Source organism: Pan troglodytes, chromosome 2 (assembly GCF_028858775.2).
Source record: "Pan troglodytes isolate AG18354 chromosome 2, NHGRI_mPanTro3-v2.0_pri, whole genome shotgun sequence".
Taxonomy (NCBI): Eukaryota; Metazoa; Chordata; class Mammalia; order Primates; family Hominidae; genus Pan; species Pan troglodytes.
In genome coordinates, this window is record NC_086015.1 from 42,238,129 (window position 1) to 42,255,941 (window position 17,813).

The 17,813-nt window shown below is 36.1% G+C and overlaps 1 protein-coding gene across 5 annotated transcripts in view; it reads left to right on the forward strand.

Annotated features, from left to right (window-relative positions):
- Positions 1-17,813, forward strand: part of OXSR1 (oxidative stress responsive kinase 1) — an 89,944-nt gene that overhangs the window by 68,038 nt on the left and 4,093 nt on the right. For all 5 annotated transcript variants that reach the window (XM_063805584.1, XM_526174.8, XM_054681694.2 and 2 more), the window contains 5 exons: positions 3,282-3,404; positions 9,208-9,243; positions 12,495-12,641; positions 14,088-14,152; positions 16,394-16,446. In XM_063805584.1, coding sequence (XP_063661654.1) covers positions 3,282-3,404; positions 9,208-9,243; positions 12,495-12,641; positions 14,088-14,152; positions 16,394-16,446 — 424 coding nt within the window. The remainder of the gene's footprint in view (positions 1-3,281; positions 3,405-9,207; positions 9,244-12,494; positions 12,642-14,087; positions 14,153-16,393; positions 16,447-17,813) is intronic.

Here is a 17,813-nt window from a genome sequence, read left to right on the forward strand (position 1 = left end):
TTACAGGAAACAGACTATATAGGAAGATAATTTAAATAAAATCATGACTGTCTTTAGAGATAAGAGTTTATATTTGCCAGGAGTGGTAGCCCATGCCTGTAAATCCCAACACATTAGAAGGAGAAGTCAGGAGGATTGCTTGAGCTCAGGAGTTCTAGACCATCCTGGGTAACAAGGCAAGACCCAGACTCTACCAAAAAAAAAAATTAGCTGGGCATGGTGGCATGTGCCTGTGGTTCCAGCTGCTCAGGAGGCTGAGGCAGGAGGATCGCTTGAGCCCAGGAGGTAGAGGCTGCAGGGAGCTGTGTTCGTGCCACTGCACTTCAGCCTGGGTGACAGAGCAAGACCCTGTCTCAAAAGAAAAAAAAAAAAAGAGTTTGCATTCACAAAAAGTGAACATGACACTGTTAAAGAAGCATTTGTGCCATGACAATTCAGTGAAGACTAAAGAATCATCATCTTCAAATGGCCTTGGTACAACTGAATATTCACATGCAGAAGAATGAAGTTGGGTCTTTTACTCTCGTCCTACAAAAAATTAACTCAAAATGGATTGTTGACCTAAATATAAGAGCTAAAGTTATAATACTGTTGGAAGAAAATATAGCTATAAATCTTTGGGAATTTGAGCTAGGCAAAGCTTCCTTAGATATGACACCAAAAATACAAGCAATAAAAGGAAAAAGTAGGTAAATTGATTTTATCAAAAATTAAGACTTTTGTGCTTCAATAGACGCTGGCAAGAAAGTGAAAAGACAACCTACAGAATGGGAATAATTATTTGCAAATCATATATATGATAAGGGACTTGTATCTAGAATATATACAGAACTTTTGCAACTCAATAATAAAAAGACAACACATTTTTAAAAATGGGCAAAGGATCTGAATAGAAACCTCTTGAAGATACATAAATGGCCAATAAACACATGAAAAGATACTCAGTATTATTAGCCATCAGAGAAATGCAAATCAAAATAACAAAGAGATACCACTTCACACCCACTAGGATGGCTATAATCAAAAAGACAGTAACAACTGTTGGTAAAGATGTGGAGAGATTGGAACACTTCTGCACTGGTGATGGGAATGTGAAATGGTGCAGCCACTTTGGAAAGCAGTCTGGCAGTTCCTCAGAAGCCTAAACAAAGTCACCAGGTGACCCAGCAGTTCTACTCCTAGGCACACGCCAGAGAATTGAAAACGTAAGTCCACACAAAAATGTGTACACTGCTCATAGCAGCATTATTCGTAATAACCAAAAAGTGTAAACAACCCACATGCTCATCAGCTGATGATTAGATTTATAAAATGTGGTATATTCATACAGTAGAATATTATTTGACAATAAAAAGGAATGAAGTACTGATACATGCTATAGCATGGATGACCCTTTCAAACATTATGCTAGTTTAAAAAGCCCATCACAAAAGACCACATGTTGTGTGATTCAATTTATGTGAAATGTTGAAAATAGGCAAATGTAAAGAGACAGAAAGTAGATTAGTGGTAACTTAGGACTGGGGGTTTTGGAGAGAAATGGGCAGTTACTGCTAAAGAGTATGGCATGTCTTGTAGGGAGTGATAAAAATGTTCTAAATTTGATGGTAGTGATGGTTGCACAACTTTGAATATACTAAAAATCATTGAACTGTATACTTTGAGTGGTTCAGTTGTATGGTATATGAATTATAAGGGAGCTTTTAGAGAACCAGGACCAGTACCAACAAAAAGCTTTTGGAAATTGAAAACAGAAGAAATGAAAAATTCAATACAAAGGTTGAGGAAATTTCCCAGAAAAGAGTTCAAAAGGCCCAGATATAGATAACAAAAAAGCTGAGATTAGAGGACCATTTGAGAAGGTACAGCATTTGAGTAAAGAGAATTCCAGAAAAGGAGAACTGAGAAAAACAGAAGAAAGTAAATCATTGACAAAATAATTCAAGAAAAATGTCCAAAACTGGATGGTCATGAATTTCCAGATTGAAAGAGTCTTGAGTACTCAGCACAATTAATAAAAATAGACTAATGCTGACATACATTACCATGATAAGTTAGAATACTGGAGGCAAAAAGAAGAATCTGTAGTCTTCCAGGGAGGGGGGAAATGTCACAGACAGGATCAGGAGTCATGATCACCTCAGCAGCACTTCTGGAAGCCAAACAATGAGGCAGTTTTCTTCAAAGGTATGAAAGAAAATAATTACTGATGCAGCCTTTTCTTTTTTAACCAAACAACGAATGAAGTGTGAAGATGGAATCAAGATAAGTTCAGAAATGCATGACTTTAATACATGGTAATAGTGGAGATGGTGCTTAAACTAAAAACAGAAGTCATGTGATCCAGGACGCACAATCCTCTGGCTGATGGTAGAATTTGATCTGAAATAGGAGACATGCTGTGAAACCAGTCTAGGATGGAACAGATCAGGAGGTTCTGGTGAGAGTCTTCTTCAAGAAGATGATACCGACAGAATACCCATTTGAATGTGGTAAAAGGAGTTATAAACAGCTGAGAGAATAAATACTAACTACAGGGGAAATAGAAGTGGTAATGTATGATAAGGTTCAGCTCTGAATATGATATATATAATCATGTTATGTAAACATTGAATATTGATCTAACCAAAATTATAGTATATCTTGAGAAAAGAATAGAGATTTCATAAGAGTTAAATTTTCATCTTCTATTGTGGGAAGTCCTACAGATAATTCCTAACACCAAAAAATCAGTGAATAATGATAGGAACACATGTTCAAGAGATGAATGTCCAAAAAAGATTAGCTAAAATGAGTTGAAAGTGGTTGCCAGTGGAGATGAAGCTGAAGGTTAGGAGGTTGCTGTTTTTCTTAACAAAACATGCACAGCTCTAGTACTCTTGAAATCATATGCAAGTATAATTTTGACTTAACAAAAAGAAAAAATAACAGATTTTAAATCTTGGGTTTATTCATTTTGAGCACCCAAAACCTCTTTTTTTTTTTCCTTAAATGTCTCAGGACATTTAAAATCAGATTTTACCTGTGATTTTACATAAAAAGGATTTTGATGTTTGGGCTCAGAGTATAGAAGTACAGCCGTTGTTACTAAAGACAGGTAGTAGAGATTGTCAACAGAGAGCAGGTGATGGTTGGAGGATATGAATTTGTATGGGAACATTTATGGGGAAAATGATTATCTACTTAATGGATTGAAGTGATAGAAGAAGAGAGAAATATGGAGTTTTCTACTTAGTAAGCATGAAATACCACCATAACCCACTTCTCTTTCTAATGAGCAGGTTCGGAGAGTACCAGGTTCCAGTGGCCGTCTTCATAAGACAGAGGATGGAGGCTGGGAGTGGAGTGATGATGAATTTGATGAAGAAAGTGAGGAAGGGAAAGCAGCAATTTCACAACTCAGGGTAAATTTTATTAAACTGTGTACTTTAGCTAGAACTTTTTGTAGTTCTTGTTCAGCTCAACCAGCTAAAATATAAAGAATACAATTGTAACAGGATTTTCTTGAACAGCTTATTAATAATAGGAGCCCAGTTAATTCTGCATGGAAAGTTGGACTTAGATATCTGTTTGAATATGATAATATTTAGAGTATATGAAAATGACCCAAATCTACCAAATCTAGAGACGAAAGCTGCAAATGTCTGAGATGCAAAATACACTGGATAGGATTAATGGCCAATTAGACATTGCAGAAGAAAAGTTAGTGAACTTGAAGGCCCAGCAATGGAAGCTTTTCCCCTGAAGTCTGTTATCCTCCTACTAAGGAGGAATGGTGTATCTCTTATTCAGTTGGTATATCCTAGATATCTGTCGTGCACACGTGTGTGTGTTTCCTAAAAACAGTGAAGACAAGAGTCTTCCTTTTGGTTCATTTCATCACTCTTGCCTAAAAGCACTGCCTCAAGTTGTCAGGACTCATTCATTCCTAAGACTGGAAGTGTTTATAAGGAAATATAAATGTTTGAGGGTATTATACCTTTGACTGCTTAGGACTGTTTTTGTGGGATGAATAGTGAGTATACTGGTATATTGCTTCCTGCTTTTAGGATCTGCTTTGGTGAAAGCACTTATGACTCTCTTGATAAACACTGAATATTTGTTGACCTTGTTTATCTAATGAGGTATTTGAGTCTAGTCCTTCTGCAGAGCTAAGTTTGTAAAGGCCTTGCCAATGGAAGTTGGCAAAAATCGATTAAGCTCTAAGCTTGGAAACACTGTTTAGAAGGTAAATGCAAATATTCGTTTACATACAATTGTGAGTTTAATGTTTCTTTATAAATGTGAGACTATGGCATCCTTTCTTCCTTACTTTTTCATGTGACTCCTGTTTGAATTGATACTCTCATGTATTGTTATATTAAAGCTACCAGAGGAAGCTAAAGCTGCATGAATTTCGTAGTTCTACCTTCCTGTGAAAGGGATGATGATGCTATTTTTCTTCTGACTAACAAATATTTGGAGAGATACATTATAGCTTTTCAGTATCTAATTATTACTCTCTAGCTATCTATAGATAAATTTGGTAGTTCTGAAATAGTTATAGTAGCTTTCTTATAACGTAATACATTGGTATCTAAACAACACAGAAACTTATATACTTTGGCCACAGAATAAGTAGTTTCTGTCCAGTATTTTTCATGTTATCTTTATAGCATTTTTGAGACCATGAATTCTTTTTAAGAACATGAGTCTTTTAAAACTAAATTGAACTATGTTAAGAAAATAATATACCATGACCAAACGGGATAGGGTGCAATGATGGTTCAGTATTAGGAAATCTCATAATATTGATAGATCTAAGGAGAAAAATGTTATTTTTATTTTCATAGATTCTGAAAAAGGCTTTGACAAAATTCCGCCCATATTCATAATGCTCTTATGTAGATCCAGATTTCCATCTTTATATTATTTTCCTTATGCCTGAAAAACTTTCCTTAATATTTTTTGTGTTGTAAGTCTTTTGGTGATGATTTTATGTCTGAAAATGTCTTTGTTTTGAGAATGTGTGTTTGTAGGGTATAGAATTCCAGGTTGACAGGCTTTTTTCTTACAGCATTTTAAAGATGTTTCTTCACCATCTTCTTGCTTGCATCTTTCCACTGAGAAATTTTGTGACATTCTTATTCTTGTTCCTTTATAAGTAACATGTCTTTTTTCCCTGGCTGCTTTTAAGATTTCCTCTTTACAAATGGTTTTGGAAAATTTGATTGTGATATGCCTAGGTATATTTTTCTTCATGTTTCTTGTGCTTGGGGTTTGTTGAGCTTCTTGGATCTGTGGGTTTATAGGTTTTTATCAAGTTTGGAAATTTTTCAGCCATTATATTTTCAAACATTTTTTTCTGTCCCCCAGTAACATATATATTAGGCAGCTCGAAGTTGTCTCACAGCCCACTGTTTCTCTTAATTTTTTTAAAATTCTTTTTTTCTGTCTATTTTGTGTAGTTTTTATGCTAGCTTTCAAGTTTATTTATCTTCTGCAATATCTAATCTTCTGCTAATCCCATCCAGTTCCTGTTTCATCTCAGGCATTGTAGTAGTCTAGAAGTTTAATTTTTTTCCCATCTTCTATGTCTCTACTTAACTTTTTGGAGATATGTAATACAGCTATGATAACTATTTTAACATCCTTCTCTTCTAATTCTAACATCCATGTCAATTCTGAATTGGTTTTGTTTTGTTAGTTATTCTCTTCATTATGGCTTGAGGAGTATTTTCCTGCTTCTCCATATCTAGTAATCTGATTAGATGCCAAACATTGTAATTTTCACCTTATTGCTTGCTGACAATTTTGTATTTCTGTAAGTCTTCTTGAGCTTTGTTCGGGGATACATTAAAGTTAGTTGGAAATAGTTTAATGCTTTTAGATCTTGCTTTTATGATCTGTTAGTTGGGTCTGTAGTAGTGTTCAGCCTACAGCCATTTATTCCCCATTACTGAGACAAGACCTTTTTGAGAACACTACCCAATCACCTGTGAGTTATTAGTTTTTCCAGTCGGGCTGGTGGAAATAGGCACTGTTCCTGGCCCTGTGTGAGTGCTATGCACTCTTACCTCTCATCGTTTTTGATGTTTTCCCCCCTATTCTCAGGCATTTCCTCACATGCATTCGTTGATAAGTATTCTGTCAAACATTCAAAAGTGACCGTCTGCAGCTATCTAGGGTTCACTCTCTTTGTAGCTTTCTCCTTCCTTGTACTGTTTTATCAACTTAATCTGCCTTGGTCTCCCGGTCTCTTAGCTCTGTTTCCTCAACTCAGGCAGTTCCTTGGATTTCATCTAGGTTCCACCTCCCTGTGCCACAGCTTGGAAGCTTTCAAGGCAGTATGTAGGGACAAGGCCCACCACTTTTTTTCCCTGTCTTCCAGGAATCACTGTTTTTCTTTGCCCAGTGCCCAATGTCTTGAAAATTTTTGCTTCATATATTTTGTCTTTTTTTGCAGAGGTGGGATTTTTTCAGGCAGAAAGATAAATCTGGTCCCTGTTTATTCATCATGGCCTGAAGTGGAAGTCTACAATTATATTTTAAGTGAATGTGTAACTGTACTGAAGGGGAATATAAAAAGAAAGAATCCAAGTAACCTATGAATATAGTATTTGACTATGTGTTCTCAGGTGGAGTTGATGGGGGAAAGAAAACTTAAGACAAACCTTGAGCTCCTTTTATTAGGATTATTTTTCATAGTTGTATATGCAAAACAGTTCAGAAACTCTTGTAGGATTGAGGAAATGAGTAAATGTCTCAATGTTCTTGGGAGCCAGGATTCTCACTATAGAAGAAGATATACGCAGGTATGGAACAGGGCAAAGTGAGAAAGAATCCTGTGGCAATGGGTTTGAATTGGAGGCATTGGTGTGAATTCAAGCTTTGTAAAGTATGTGTGTGAATGTGTGTGTGTGTGTATGTATATACGTGTGTCTGTACTTGCATATATTTCTCAGCTTTGTCCACTGAATGGCCTGAAAGCAAAGAAACCCCAATAATGACATGCCTTGTATCCAGATAATGGTCTCTAATACCATTCCCCACTAAAGGGAAGCAGAGCTCCTTTGAGAAATGGTTGATTCCAGGGCTTGGGCAGGGAAAATATAAGGGGAATCTTGAATATTATGTTCCTTTGCCAGAAGGAAAAGATACTTAAAAAAAAAAAAAACAACTCATAAGGACACAAGCGCCAGCTCGAAGTTACTCCTACTGGCAAAATCTGGGACAATTTAACCACCAAAATAAAGTGCAATAATTAATTATAAACAATTTAGAAAATAGCTATCTATGAGTCTATACCAATAACAAATACATATATAAACAAATGGGGGAAAAGGAATGGTTCTTCATTGCAGTAGGCTACCAAGTGCTGACCAGTAAATATGGACGAGTGTTGGAGATGGAAAATCATCATTTTACAATCATCGTCGCAAGGATAGGATTAGGCAGGAATCATCAATGAAGCTAAATATAGGGGGAAGTTTTGATAAGCAGGATATTTTCAGGGTCTTAAAGTGTGCCCCCACATATTACCTATTCACCACAAGGGAAAAAAATAAGGTTTTTTTATACTGGAGAAGTAGGAAAATTCCTTGACTAGGTGATTAAAATTAACATCACCAACGAGGGGCAGATGAACATGGGATACAGTAAGAAGGACACGTCAGTATGTAGAATTCCAAGTGGGAATTCATGTAAATATAATAATAAGGAAACATTAGATAAACCCCAAGTGAGGGACATATATTAAAATAAAGTATGTGGTGGGAGTGGAGGGACTGTATTCTCCAAAAATGTTGATGTTCCAGATTTTAAAAATCTAAGAAACGTGAAAACTACCTGCAATACATGATCCTAGACTGCATTTTATACTGGAGGAAAAACAAAAGGCTACAAAGGATATTAGTGTCGACATTTACGCTATAAATTAGATAAAAGTATTATATCATGTTAAATTTAATGAGAACTATAGTGTGAAGTTATATAAGAAAATATCTCATTCTTAGGAAATGTACACTCTGATTATTAAGTGGTAAACAGCCATGATATATGCAACTTATTCTCAAATGGTATAGGAAAAATATATTTAGAAAGAAAGAAAGAGAAAGTGAGCACCCAAATGATAGAGCAGATGAGGGGAAAAAAGGTTAATAATAAATGAATTGGGGTAAAGAGTATACTTATGTTCTTGTATTGTTATTCTAGCACCTTTTCTGTAAGTTTGAAATTATTTACAAAAGTTTTCTTGTAGTCTGGATGAATTCATTATTTACAAAGTTGTTTTTTTTTTTTAAAAAAAAGGTTTTGGGTTGGTCACTTACTTGGTATGCTACATTAGCTATTACCTGAACTTTGATTACTCCTTAATGAAATGGTGATAAAAGTGTTAAAAAAAAAAACCATCAATTGATCTTTGACATATTCTGACTAAGTCCATCATTGTCAGAATTTACCATAAATTGTTATTCGTTTAGAGGTAAGTTTTTTGGTAAACTACAGTGCCTGTATCCAGAATTACTGCTAACTTTTATTATTTACCAAATAAACAGCTTAAATTTTCATATGGCAGATTGTAATTGGTCATTTCCTAATAAATGTGGTTTACACCAGATATTTGAGACCTCACCTCAAGTATCAGTTTATTTCCACTACCTTTATTTTTGCTAGTGGTCCATGCTTTATTTTTGGACCACCCATGTTTCTTTACATACCAGACTCCCAAATATCCAACACCAAGAATAAGGGTAGTAGACTCTTTACATGCAGCTTTCAGATCATTTTTGGCTCAAGAGTTTTCTCCATTAAAGCTTGTAAACAGAATTACTCTGCTTTGAGAATGTGTTGGATAATTAGCTTAAAAGTTTAGGTTTGGTCTGGGATCTTATATACATAATATGTTCACGATTAGTAGAAAGAATTTTACTTTGGAGAATGTGACAGTCCCATTATGTATGCTTATAAAGCTCACAATTTTAAAATACGGAATTTTAAAATTGATAAGTACATTGATGTATTTGTTACAGGCTACCTGGACAAAAAATACAATACTATCATGACAGTTATTTTTTCCAGAAAACTTTCAGTAGACTTGCTGGTGAGTTAATATATGGATCAGAATTAAATGGAGTTGATTTGCATTTAACATCACTTGCAGTTTGGGACTGACTACAAGTAACCTGAGTTGTGAGTTAACAATCATCCTTTTTGTATTTCTTTTAGTCTCCCCGAGTGAAAGAATCAATATCAAATTCTGAGGTAAGTAATTGTGATTATTGAATCCTTGTTAAAGTATATGTGCTTTTGTTTTGGTTTCAATTTGAAGTGCTTTTGTTTGTGCATATGTGTGCTTAAATGGGAATGCAACTTTATACCAATCAAATTTTAAAAGTTGGCGTAAGGGCTCAGAATGTTCTTCCTTGCCTCTTTGATTTTGTGAATTTTTTATTTTTATTTTTGGCTTGGGCTGCTGGAAGTGAAAAGTTATTTATTTATTTATTTATTTTGAGACAGGGTCTTACTCTGTCACCCATGCTGGAGTGCAGTGGTGTGATCACGGCTCACTGCAGCCTTGACCTCCTGGGGCTCAAGTGATCCTTCCACCTCAGCCTCCTGGGTAGGTGGAACCACAGGCACACACCACCATGCCTAATTTTTGTATTTTTTTTAGAGATAGGGTCTCACCATGTTGCCCTGGCTGGTCTCAAGCTCCTGGGCTCAGGCAGTCTCCCTGCCTTGGCCTCCCAAAGTGCTGGAATTACAGGCATGTGCCAATGTGCCCTGCTGAAAAGTAGTGTTTTTGCATTAATTTGTTTGCGAATTTGTCAAATGCCATCTGTCCTTTTTGAATTCTTTCTTTCAGCCTCAGCCTCTTCTCTTGTGAAATAAATTCTATTTTCCGTGGTTACTGTGTCAGTATGATAGGAAATCTTGTTAAACAGATTCTTATTGGGCTGGTTTTCCCTATTCTCGTTACCGGAGAAAGACAATCATTTCTGTGGTCTGTTCTGTCATACAGTCTTACTTCCGGCAGCATCTTCATTCTGAGCTCAGTATTTGGTTTTAACACATCTCTTACTCTTAAACCAATTCTATTCTTGCCTCTTTGCTAAAAAGTAACCTTTGTTTTTTCATTTATTTTGTATATAAAGTACATTTGTGTATGTGATTATGTACATTTGTTTACATAGAACTGTATTAAGAGTAAAAACAAATACTGTTCCTTCACATATTAACAGGCCGCTATCTGTTAACTTGTATTAGAACTGTTGTTCACTTATATGTGTGGCTCCTCTTCTTGGTAGGGGAATTGCGTTTTCCTGCCCCTTGAAATTACATATGCCATGTCAGTTACTCTGGCCAGTGGCATGTTAGCAGAAGTGAGAACCACTCATGATTCCCCTTGTCTCCTTATTCCTGCTACCATGACCTGCATTCCTGAGTGAGGATGATACCGAGCTTGTTAGCCCCCGCTGGCGAGAGATAGACTTGAAGTGTGTCCAAGAAACAACTGTTGTTTTAATCCACTGACACTTCAGGATTATTTGTTACTTCTAATTTAACCTATGTTGACTAATACTTGATTTCTCAGAAATTGAATGAGAGGCTATTTTACATATTATCTAGTTTTTATTTTTAGTCTTCTCCTTGTTCCTTTGCCTAAATATCATCTCCACATGAACTCTTGCATACTCATATTCTCATGCTCATTACTTTGTTTTTAAATTTGCAATAAAATTCACGTAATGTAAAATTTACCATCCTAATCATTTTCAAGTATATAGTCCAGTGGTATTAAGTATATTCACACTGTAGTACAACCATCACTACCATCCATCTTCAGAACTATTTTATCTTCCCATACTAAAACTCTGGCTATTAAACGGTAACTGCATTCTCCCCAGTCGCTGGCAACCACCATTCTATTTTCTGTCTATGAATTTGCCTACTCTAGGTACCTCATATAAGTGGAATTATACAGTATTTGTCATTTTGTGACCGGCCTATTTCACTTAGCATAATGTTCTCAGGTTCGTCAGTGTTGTAGCATATGTCAGAATGTCCTTACTTTTTAAGGGTCAGTAATATTCCTCTGTGTGTGTGTGTGTGTGTGCACGTACCACATTTTATTCATCTGTCAGTGGACACTTGGTTTGCTTCTACCTTTTAGCTGTGGTCAATTATGCCATTGTCAACATAGGTGTACAAGTATCTCTTTGAGACCCTGCTTTCAATTCTTTGGGGTGTATACCTAGAAGTGAAATTGCTGGGTATATGGTACTTCTATTTGTAATTTTTTGAGGGACCATCATACTGTTTTCCATAGAGGCAGCACCATTTTACGTGCTCATCAACGAGGGTTCCAATTTCTGTGCATCCTCTCGTTACTTTTAAAAATATATCCTTTCCATCTTTACTATAGATAAATGTAAGTACATACAATTTGGAAGCTAATAGTCTTTTGAAATAGTATTAATAATTAACATTTTCAAAAGTACTCTTAAAGGCCTACTTTTTTGTAAAAATCTAGAACCAATGAGTAATTTATGACTTCTTATGTATGAAGTTAAATGAACACAAAATTTTATTTCTTGTCTCCTTGATTTTGCTTATGTAATATCACCTATTCAGCCTCTACTATTACTCTTTGAATTTTTTCTCTTTCAACTTTACATTTTGGCTATTGCATCGTTTTTTCTCCCCCAGTAACTGCATAATTTTGAATATGTTTAACTTGTTTTTATACTCAGTATCAGTCATTTCCCCCAAACTACATAATTAAAATTTATGAACTATTTCAGACATACAAAATAACATATATAAAATATCTTTTTTTAGTTTTAAAGCATCACATTCACTTTTAAAATGCATTTCAGATATGTTAAGGAATTATTGGTTGATTGTCTTTGTAAGAAATACAAAGTCCTCATGCATGGAAAAATATAGCTTCTGTAATTTTGTATTACATACTTAAATCTGTATTTTGGAGGTGCTGTTTTGCTGGGCAAAGGAATGGAATAGATTTTGTTAAAGATAAATATAATGCAAAGTGAAAGAAGACAGACACAAAAGACTATATATTATATGATTCCATTTATATGAAATATCCAGAAAAGCAAATTTATAGAAATTAGGATCAGTTGTTGCCTATGGCTGGGTGTGGAAGCAGGAACTAACTATAGGCATGAGAGGACTTTTTGGGGGTGATGGAAGTGTTCTAAAACGATTGTGGTGATGGTTGCACAATTCTATATATGGTACAAAAATCGCCAAATTGTACAGTTACAGTGGGTAAATGTAGAGAAATATAAATTATACCTCATAGAGTTGTTAAAAGTTTAAAAGCCTAGAATTATTTGACTTCCATTTGGAATAGATATATTCGGAGTACCTGTACACTACCCAAAAACTACTTTGAAAATATCACCCTGAAAGGCTGAACTTGCTGTCAGCAGACCTGCCTCCCTTTCCACACAACTTAAGCAACACTGTGTGTGTTTTTGTTACAGCTCTTTCCAACAACTGATCCTGTGGGTACTTTGCTCCAAGTTCCAGAACAGATCTCTGCTCATCTACCTCAGCCAGCTGGGCAGATTCCTACACAGCCAACTCAAGTCTCTCTCCCACCCACCGCAGAGCCAGCAAAAACAGCTCAGGTAAAGCCGGGGATATGGTTTCATGGTCACTCCTTTGGATAGATGAAAAGAGCAGATATTAACGTGGAATATAACCTAATGTAATCAGGTTAATGTCTTGGTAGATTTTGAAACAAGTTAGAAATTCTGTCTTCACATTTTTAAGCATGTACAGGTAAGAGAATTTTACAAGGATCACATGCAGGTTTTTAAGCAACAGAATAAATTAATGATGGAAATATTTCAAACATCAAAAATTTTGGGCTAATTTCTTGTCAGCTTTGTATTAGATAATTACATTTAACTTCAGAATGCAGCTCATGAAGTTCAACAGAGACTAGGAGAATCGATGGCTGTACTGTTTTTGTTGTTGTTGTTCACTCAGGCTTATACTTTTTATTAATACTCTTTGTTTTCTGTGGTTTTTCTCTATTACTCTTTTTAAGTTATTTGTCAATTTTGTGAGGGTTGGTTTGTTAAGTCCGGGTATTATAATCTGTAAACTCATTTATCCAGGTGCACACAAACTTTATTAAATCATACTTCATTGACAGCAGCCAAGTGAATGAAGGCCCCGCAGTGGGCTGCTACATGCTGTGTAACTCCTTCTCTCCCTTCAATAAACCTCAGACACTGCATACAACATGTGGCCCTATGATACATGGTTAAAGTAAGACTTTCAGCATCCATTTATTAAATATTAGAAGTTCCATTTTCTTGTCTAACGTTTTAGATGAAAAGAAATATAAATTAAAGGTCTGATTTTTTTTTTTTCTTTTGCACCCCAGTAGATCATCTCGTGTTCTGCCTTTGGAGATCACTGCTTTGAGCATTTCCAATTAGTCATGGCACTTACTTCATTTAACTTTGCATCCCTCAAGCTTTCCATTTCTGCTTGGCATATGGGAAAAGATACAGTTGTCTTAGGAAAATTGATGGAAAAATTAGATTCATTTTATAAACAACTTAAATCGAATGCATGTCCTCCCATAAGCAAGCGCTGTACAATTTTCAGAGAGGATTAGTTTAGCGATAAAAAGACTGGAACCTATGTATGGGTTGGATGGATTTCTGAAGGGCAGCTGGTTCAGGGTCTACCTTTTGTACTGCCATATGGTGCACTGGCAGATTTTTTAAAAATGAGAAACCTAGCTTTGTGTTTTTCAGTCTTGTAGAGGGGAACAAGGGTCTCAGAAATATAAAATGTAAATGTGGCTATATGTGAAATTTCATCTGGGCTTGAGAGTTGTCTTTCTCATTGTGTTGGACTTAAACTGACATTCAGCTTTTGTTGCTGCCTTAGAGTGCGTGTCCTCCTCCAGCAGGGAATGTCCTGGGGATTAGTATGACCTCAGCTGGAGATGAAGAAAATTGCTGCCAAGTAGATGATTCCTCTGCCAGTGACCATTAGTCACCTCCCCACTTAATGTTTCAGGCAATGACTGTATACCTTTCAATGCTTTTTAGGCTTTGTCTTCAGGATCAGGTTCACAAGAAACCAAGATCCCAATCAGTCTAGTACTAAGATTAAGGTAAGTAGACATTTTTTGTTTTGTTTTGTTTTGTTTTCTGAATATTCTGCATGTGCTGTAATAGTCTGTGCCTGAGAGTAACTGGATAGGATTGTATGTCCTCCAGCATCAAGCTCTGTTTGCTTGGTGGTGTATTATTTTTCCCCAGAAATAATAGCAACAGTGTGAGGACCTGCATGTTAGCATGTGTTGTGACTAACTGATGCACATGTTCTCTCAGTTGTTTCTGTGCTAATTGGTGATGAGTTTGTGTATTTACAGTGTAGCTAGTTTGGGTTAGGAGGTGTAGCCTGTAATTGAGGAACAGTTTTTAGGGGAGCAGCACTAACTGGCTTATCTGAAGATCAGTCTTATAATTGTGACGAGGTAAACTCTGAGATCAACTAACCCAAGAGGGGAGCACTTTTTGATTGTGATAGATCAAATAAAGGCCTTGTTTTTAGAAGGTTAAAAGGAAACTTCTAAATGTTTTTGTAGTCTGTTTCTGTTTTGCAGCAAGTACCCTAAATTGGTGGTTCTTGGTGGGAACATATAGAGAGGTCCTGACAGATTGCTCAGCAGGAAGTGCCATAGGTAGCAGTCTGTTCATTTTAACTCCCTGCCCTCCCCACCCCCCCACCCCCGCCTCTAGCACTAGTAGCTGGATTCAAATTCCAGAGCTTTCTTGTCAGAATCACTATGGCTGTTGTATTGCTCTAGTTAGGTCTCTTTCTACTCATAAATGCATTTGAAAAAAAATTAGTATTAAAGTATCAATTGAGGCAACTCAGGCCTTTTAAAACTATTATTAACATTTTAAAAAAGAGTTCCACTGAATTACCATTAACTCATTCCCCTTGCACATATAAATTCCTAGTCATCTTTCTGTAAGGTCCTAATTGGAGATAGAGGCAGCAAGAGCTATTTAAGAGAATGTGGTAAGGAGAATCTCATTGCTCCTTGCCACTAGGAGCAATGCATTTATGCCATAAATGTGAAAAGCATATTTGGTTACCTTTCCTTTACAGAAGCCTACTTAGTATACCTGGTCTCATCTCAAAAATTCTGAGTTACTAGGATGTCTTGACAACTTCATGCTGTTTTAAATCTACATAAAGAATAACACTTTAAGAAAATTATTGTGAAATGTATTAAGCACAGACTATGTATAGCACTCTTCGGTACTGTGGAAAGGTGGATACTGAGAAAAGAGAAAATTAAATGACTCCCTTAATAATCAAGTCTAGGTTGGAAGTTGATTTGAACTATGTACTTACACAGCTAAAAGCAAATTTCAGGTAGTATATACATGCAGAAGTATAAGTTTGTATGTACCTGTGTAGAAAGAACGCAATGCAAGGGAAAATCATTTGGGGCATGTTATATTTGAGATGGGTAGTTCTATTTTAAGCACAATTTCAGTAACATCCTCAAGTATATTATTCATCAGATAGAAGTAAACCCTCTCCATTATTTATATAAAATAGATTTGAGTCCTAAGTGAGCAGGCATATCTGCCCTTAGATATAGTGTTCTCATTTCTCTGTCTTTAAACAAAACCTCCAGGGATCCTGCTTAATCTCAGTGCATGGTGTGATCATCACTGTAACTGTACCTCACCAGTCAGGTTTGAATTTCTGGAGTCATATAGTAACTCTGCTACCAGTATGGACCCAATTCCTTTCCCTATCCTCTCTGCCTACCTAAATCCTGCATATCTGTTAAGTCCTATATAAAAACTACCTCTAAAATTTTTCCTTATTATCCCCATCTCTCATATATTCTTTGAATTCCTATGGAATTTGAGGGAGTATCATGTATTTCATTTTATGAGTCTGCCAAGACTGATCACCAGAGGTAGGCAATGAATTGTGGGCATGTAGGAGTGGGGTAAGGATGAAAAAGGCATCCTGTATCATTTTAATCACACCTCCCTGTGCTCATACAATTTTCCTCTTAGTTTTATATGTTCTTGGTGTGGGAATAAGGATGGGAGTGGGCATATAAGAATCTACTCAAAGTCATGAAATTTTTATATTGATCAGTAAGGGACATAGATTCAAAGGGTTGTAGGACAATTAGATGGTCATTCCGAATTGGTTTTGCTCTGAGCTCTGCAGTGTGAACATATCTGAATACATCATATGATCTATGGGAACAAAACAGTCTTTCTTGAGGCACAGCTTTCTTAATATATGTTGGCAGAATCTCTTTGCATAAATTTAGAAATTCTTATTTTATGCATTCTGCTTTCTTTCATAGGAATTCCAAAAAAGAACTAAATGATATTCGATTTGAATTTACTCCTGGGAGAGGTGAGGCATCAAATGGATTGAAAACAAAATAGCTTCTAATTTGTGATTCAATGAAATGTGTTGTGAAGTTTCTGTCCTTTGTGAAGTTTTGCTTTTAAAGGATAATAAAAATTTTCCTGGTTTTGGCGAGCATATGAGTGAGATAAAAATGCAGTTCGTTGACTACTAAACACATTTAGAAAACCTTGTATAATAATACAAACAGTAATAAATATATGATAGCTCTTTACAGCTTACTATAGGCCAGGCATTGTCTTAAGTGTTATCTTATTAAATTCTCACAGCAGTCTACTAAGGAAAAATTATTATCCCCATATTATCGATGATGAAATCAAGACTTAAAGGCAAAGTAACTTGTTCAAGGTCACACAGCTGGAAAGAGGTATAGCTGGAATACAAACCAGATCTGTCAGAATCCAAAGTTCATTCTTTATACATGGTTGTCCTCCATGATGGTAAAGAAACAAGGTCTGCAGTCTCCTCTCTCCTCAGACAGAAGCTGAGGTCTGTCATGTACTGTTTCTGGCTGTTGAACTTCACCTTGAACAAGGTGTGTTTTGTTTCTTGCCTTTATTACTCAGTGTTCTAATTTGGGGAGTAGCCAGCAAGTATCTGTTCTGTGTATCATGCTTATTCTTCTTGCTGTCTCACTATCATGAGCAACTAACCACTAAAGAGAAAAGATGCAGGTGTACAGAGGTGTCACCTGTTTTACTTTTTAAACACCAGGCAACATCACATTTTCAGGAATTAATTCAAATTGCTGGTTGCCTGTGTGAATGTGTGGACACTGTCTCCGCCGCAGTCCTCCTGTTCCCTCTGAGGGGCTCATTTTCAAGCCCTTGGCAACCAATACCACTGAGTTGGTTGAAGATGAGGTTAATTGGGGATATTCTGTCCTCATCTTTTTAGTTTCTGGTTATACCCATTGCTCAGATTGTACCACCTGGAATAACTAGATAAGAAGAAAAGCCCACCAGAATAAAAAAGTAAATGATTTTAGCAAAAAACTTGGAGTATGATTCCCAAAGAGAAGAGACAAAAATTTTTTGAGACAAAAATTGTTGCCTTAGTTTTTGAGAATAAATCATTCTGGTTTTTTAGCCCTAGAGATGTTCAGTATTCAACATCATGTCTCAGATATTTGCTACCTGGTTTATACAGATTCTGCCCTCTAGCTAGATCTGTGAGAATTCCACTTGAGATAATCTCAGTGGTAGGAAAAGTCTTTGTATAGAAGGAAGACCCTGCCTGCCTTCTTGGTTCTGTGGATTTAGCATCCAGCTTGGGCCTAGCATGGCACACTGACACCCACACAAGCTGTGAGAGTTAACAGTGGCAAGCACGCACAAAAAACAGAGCACTGT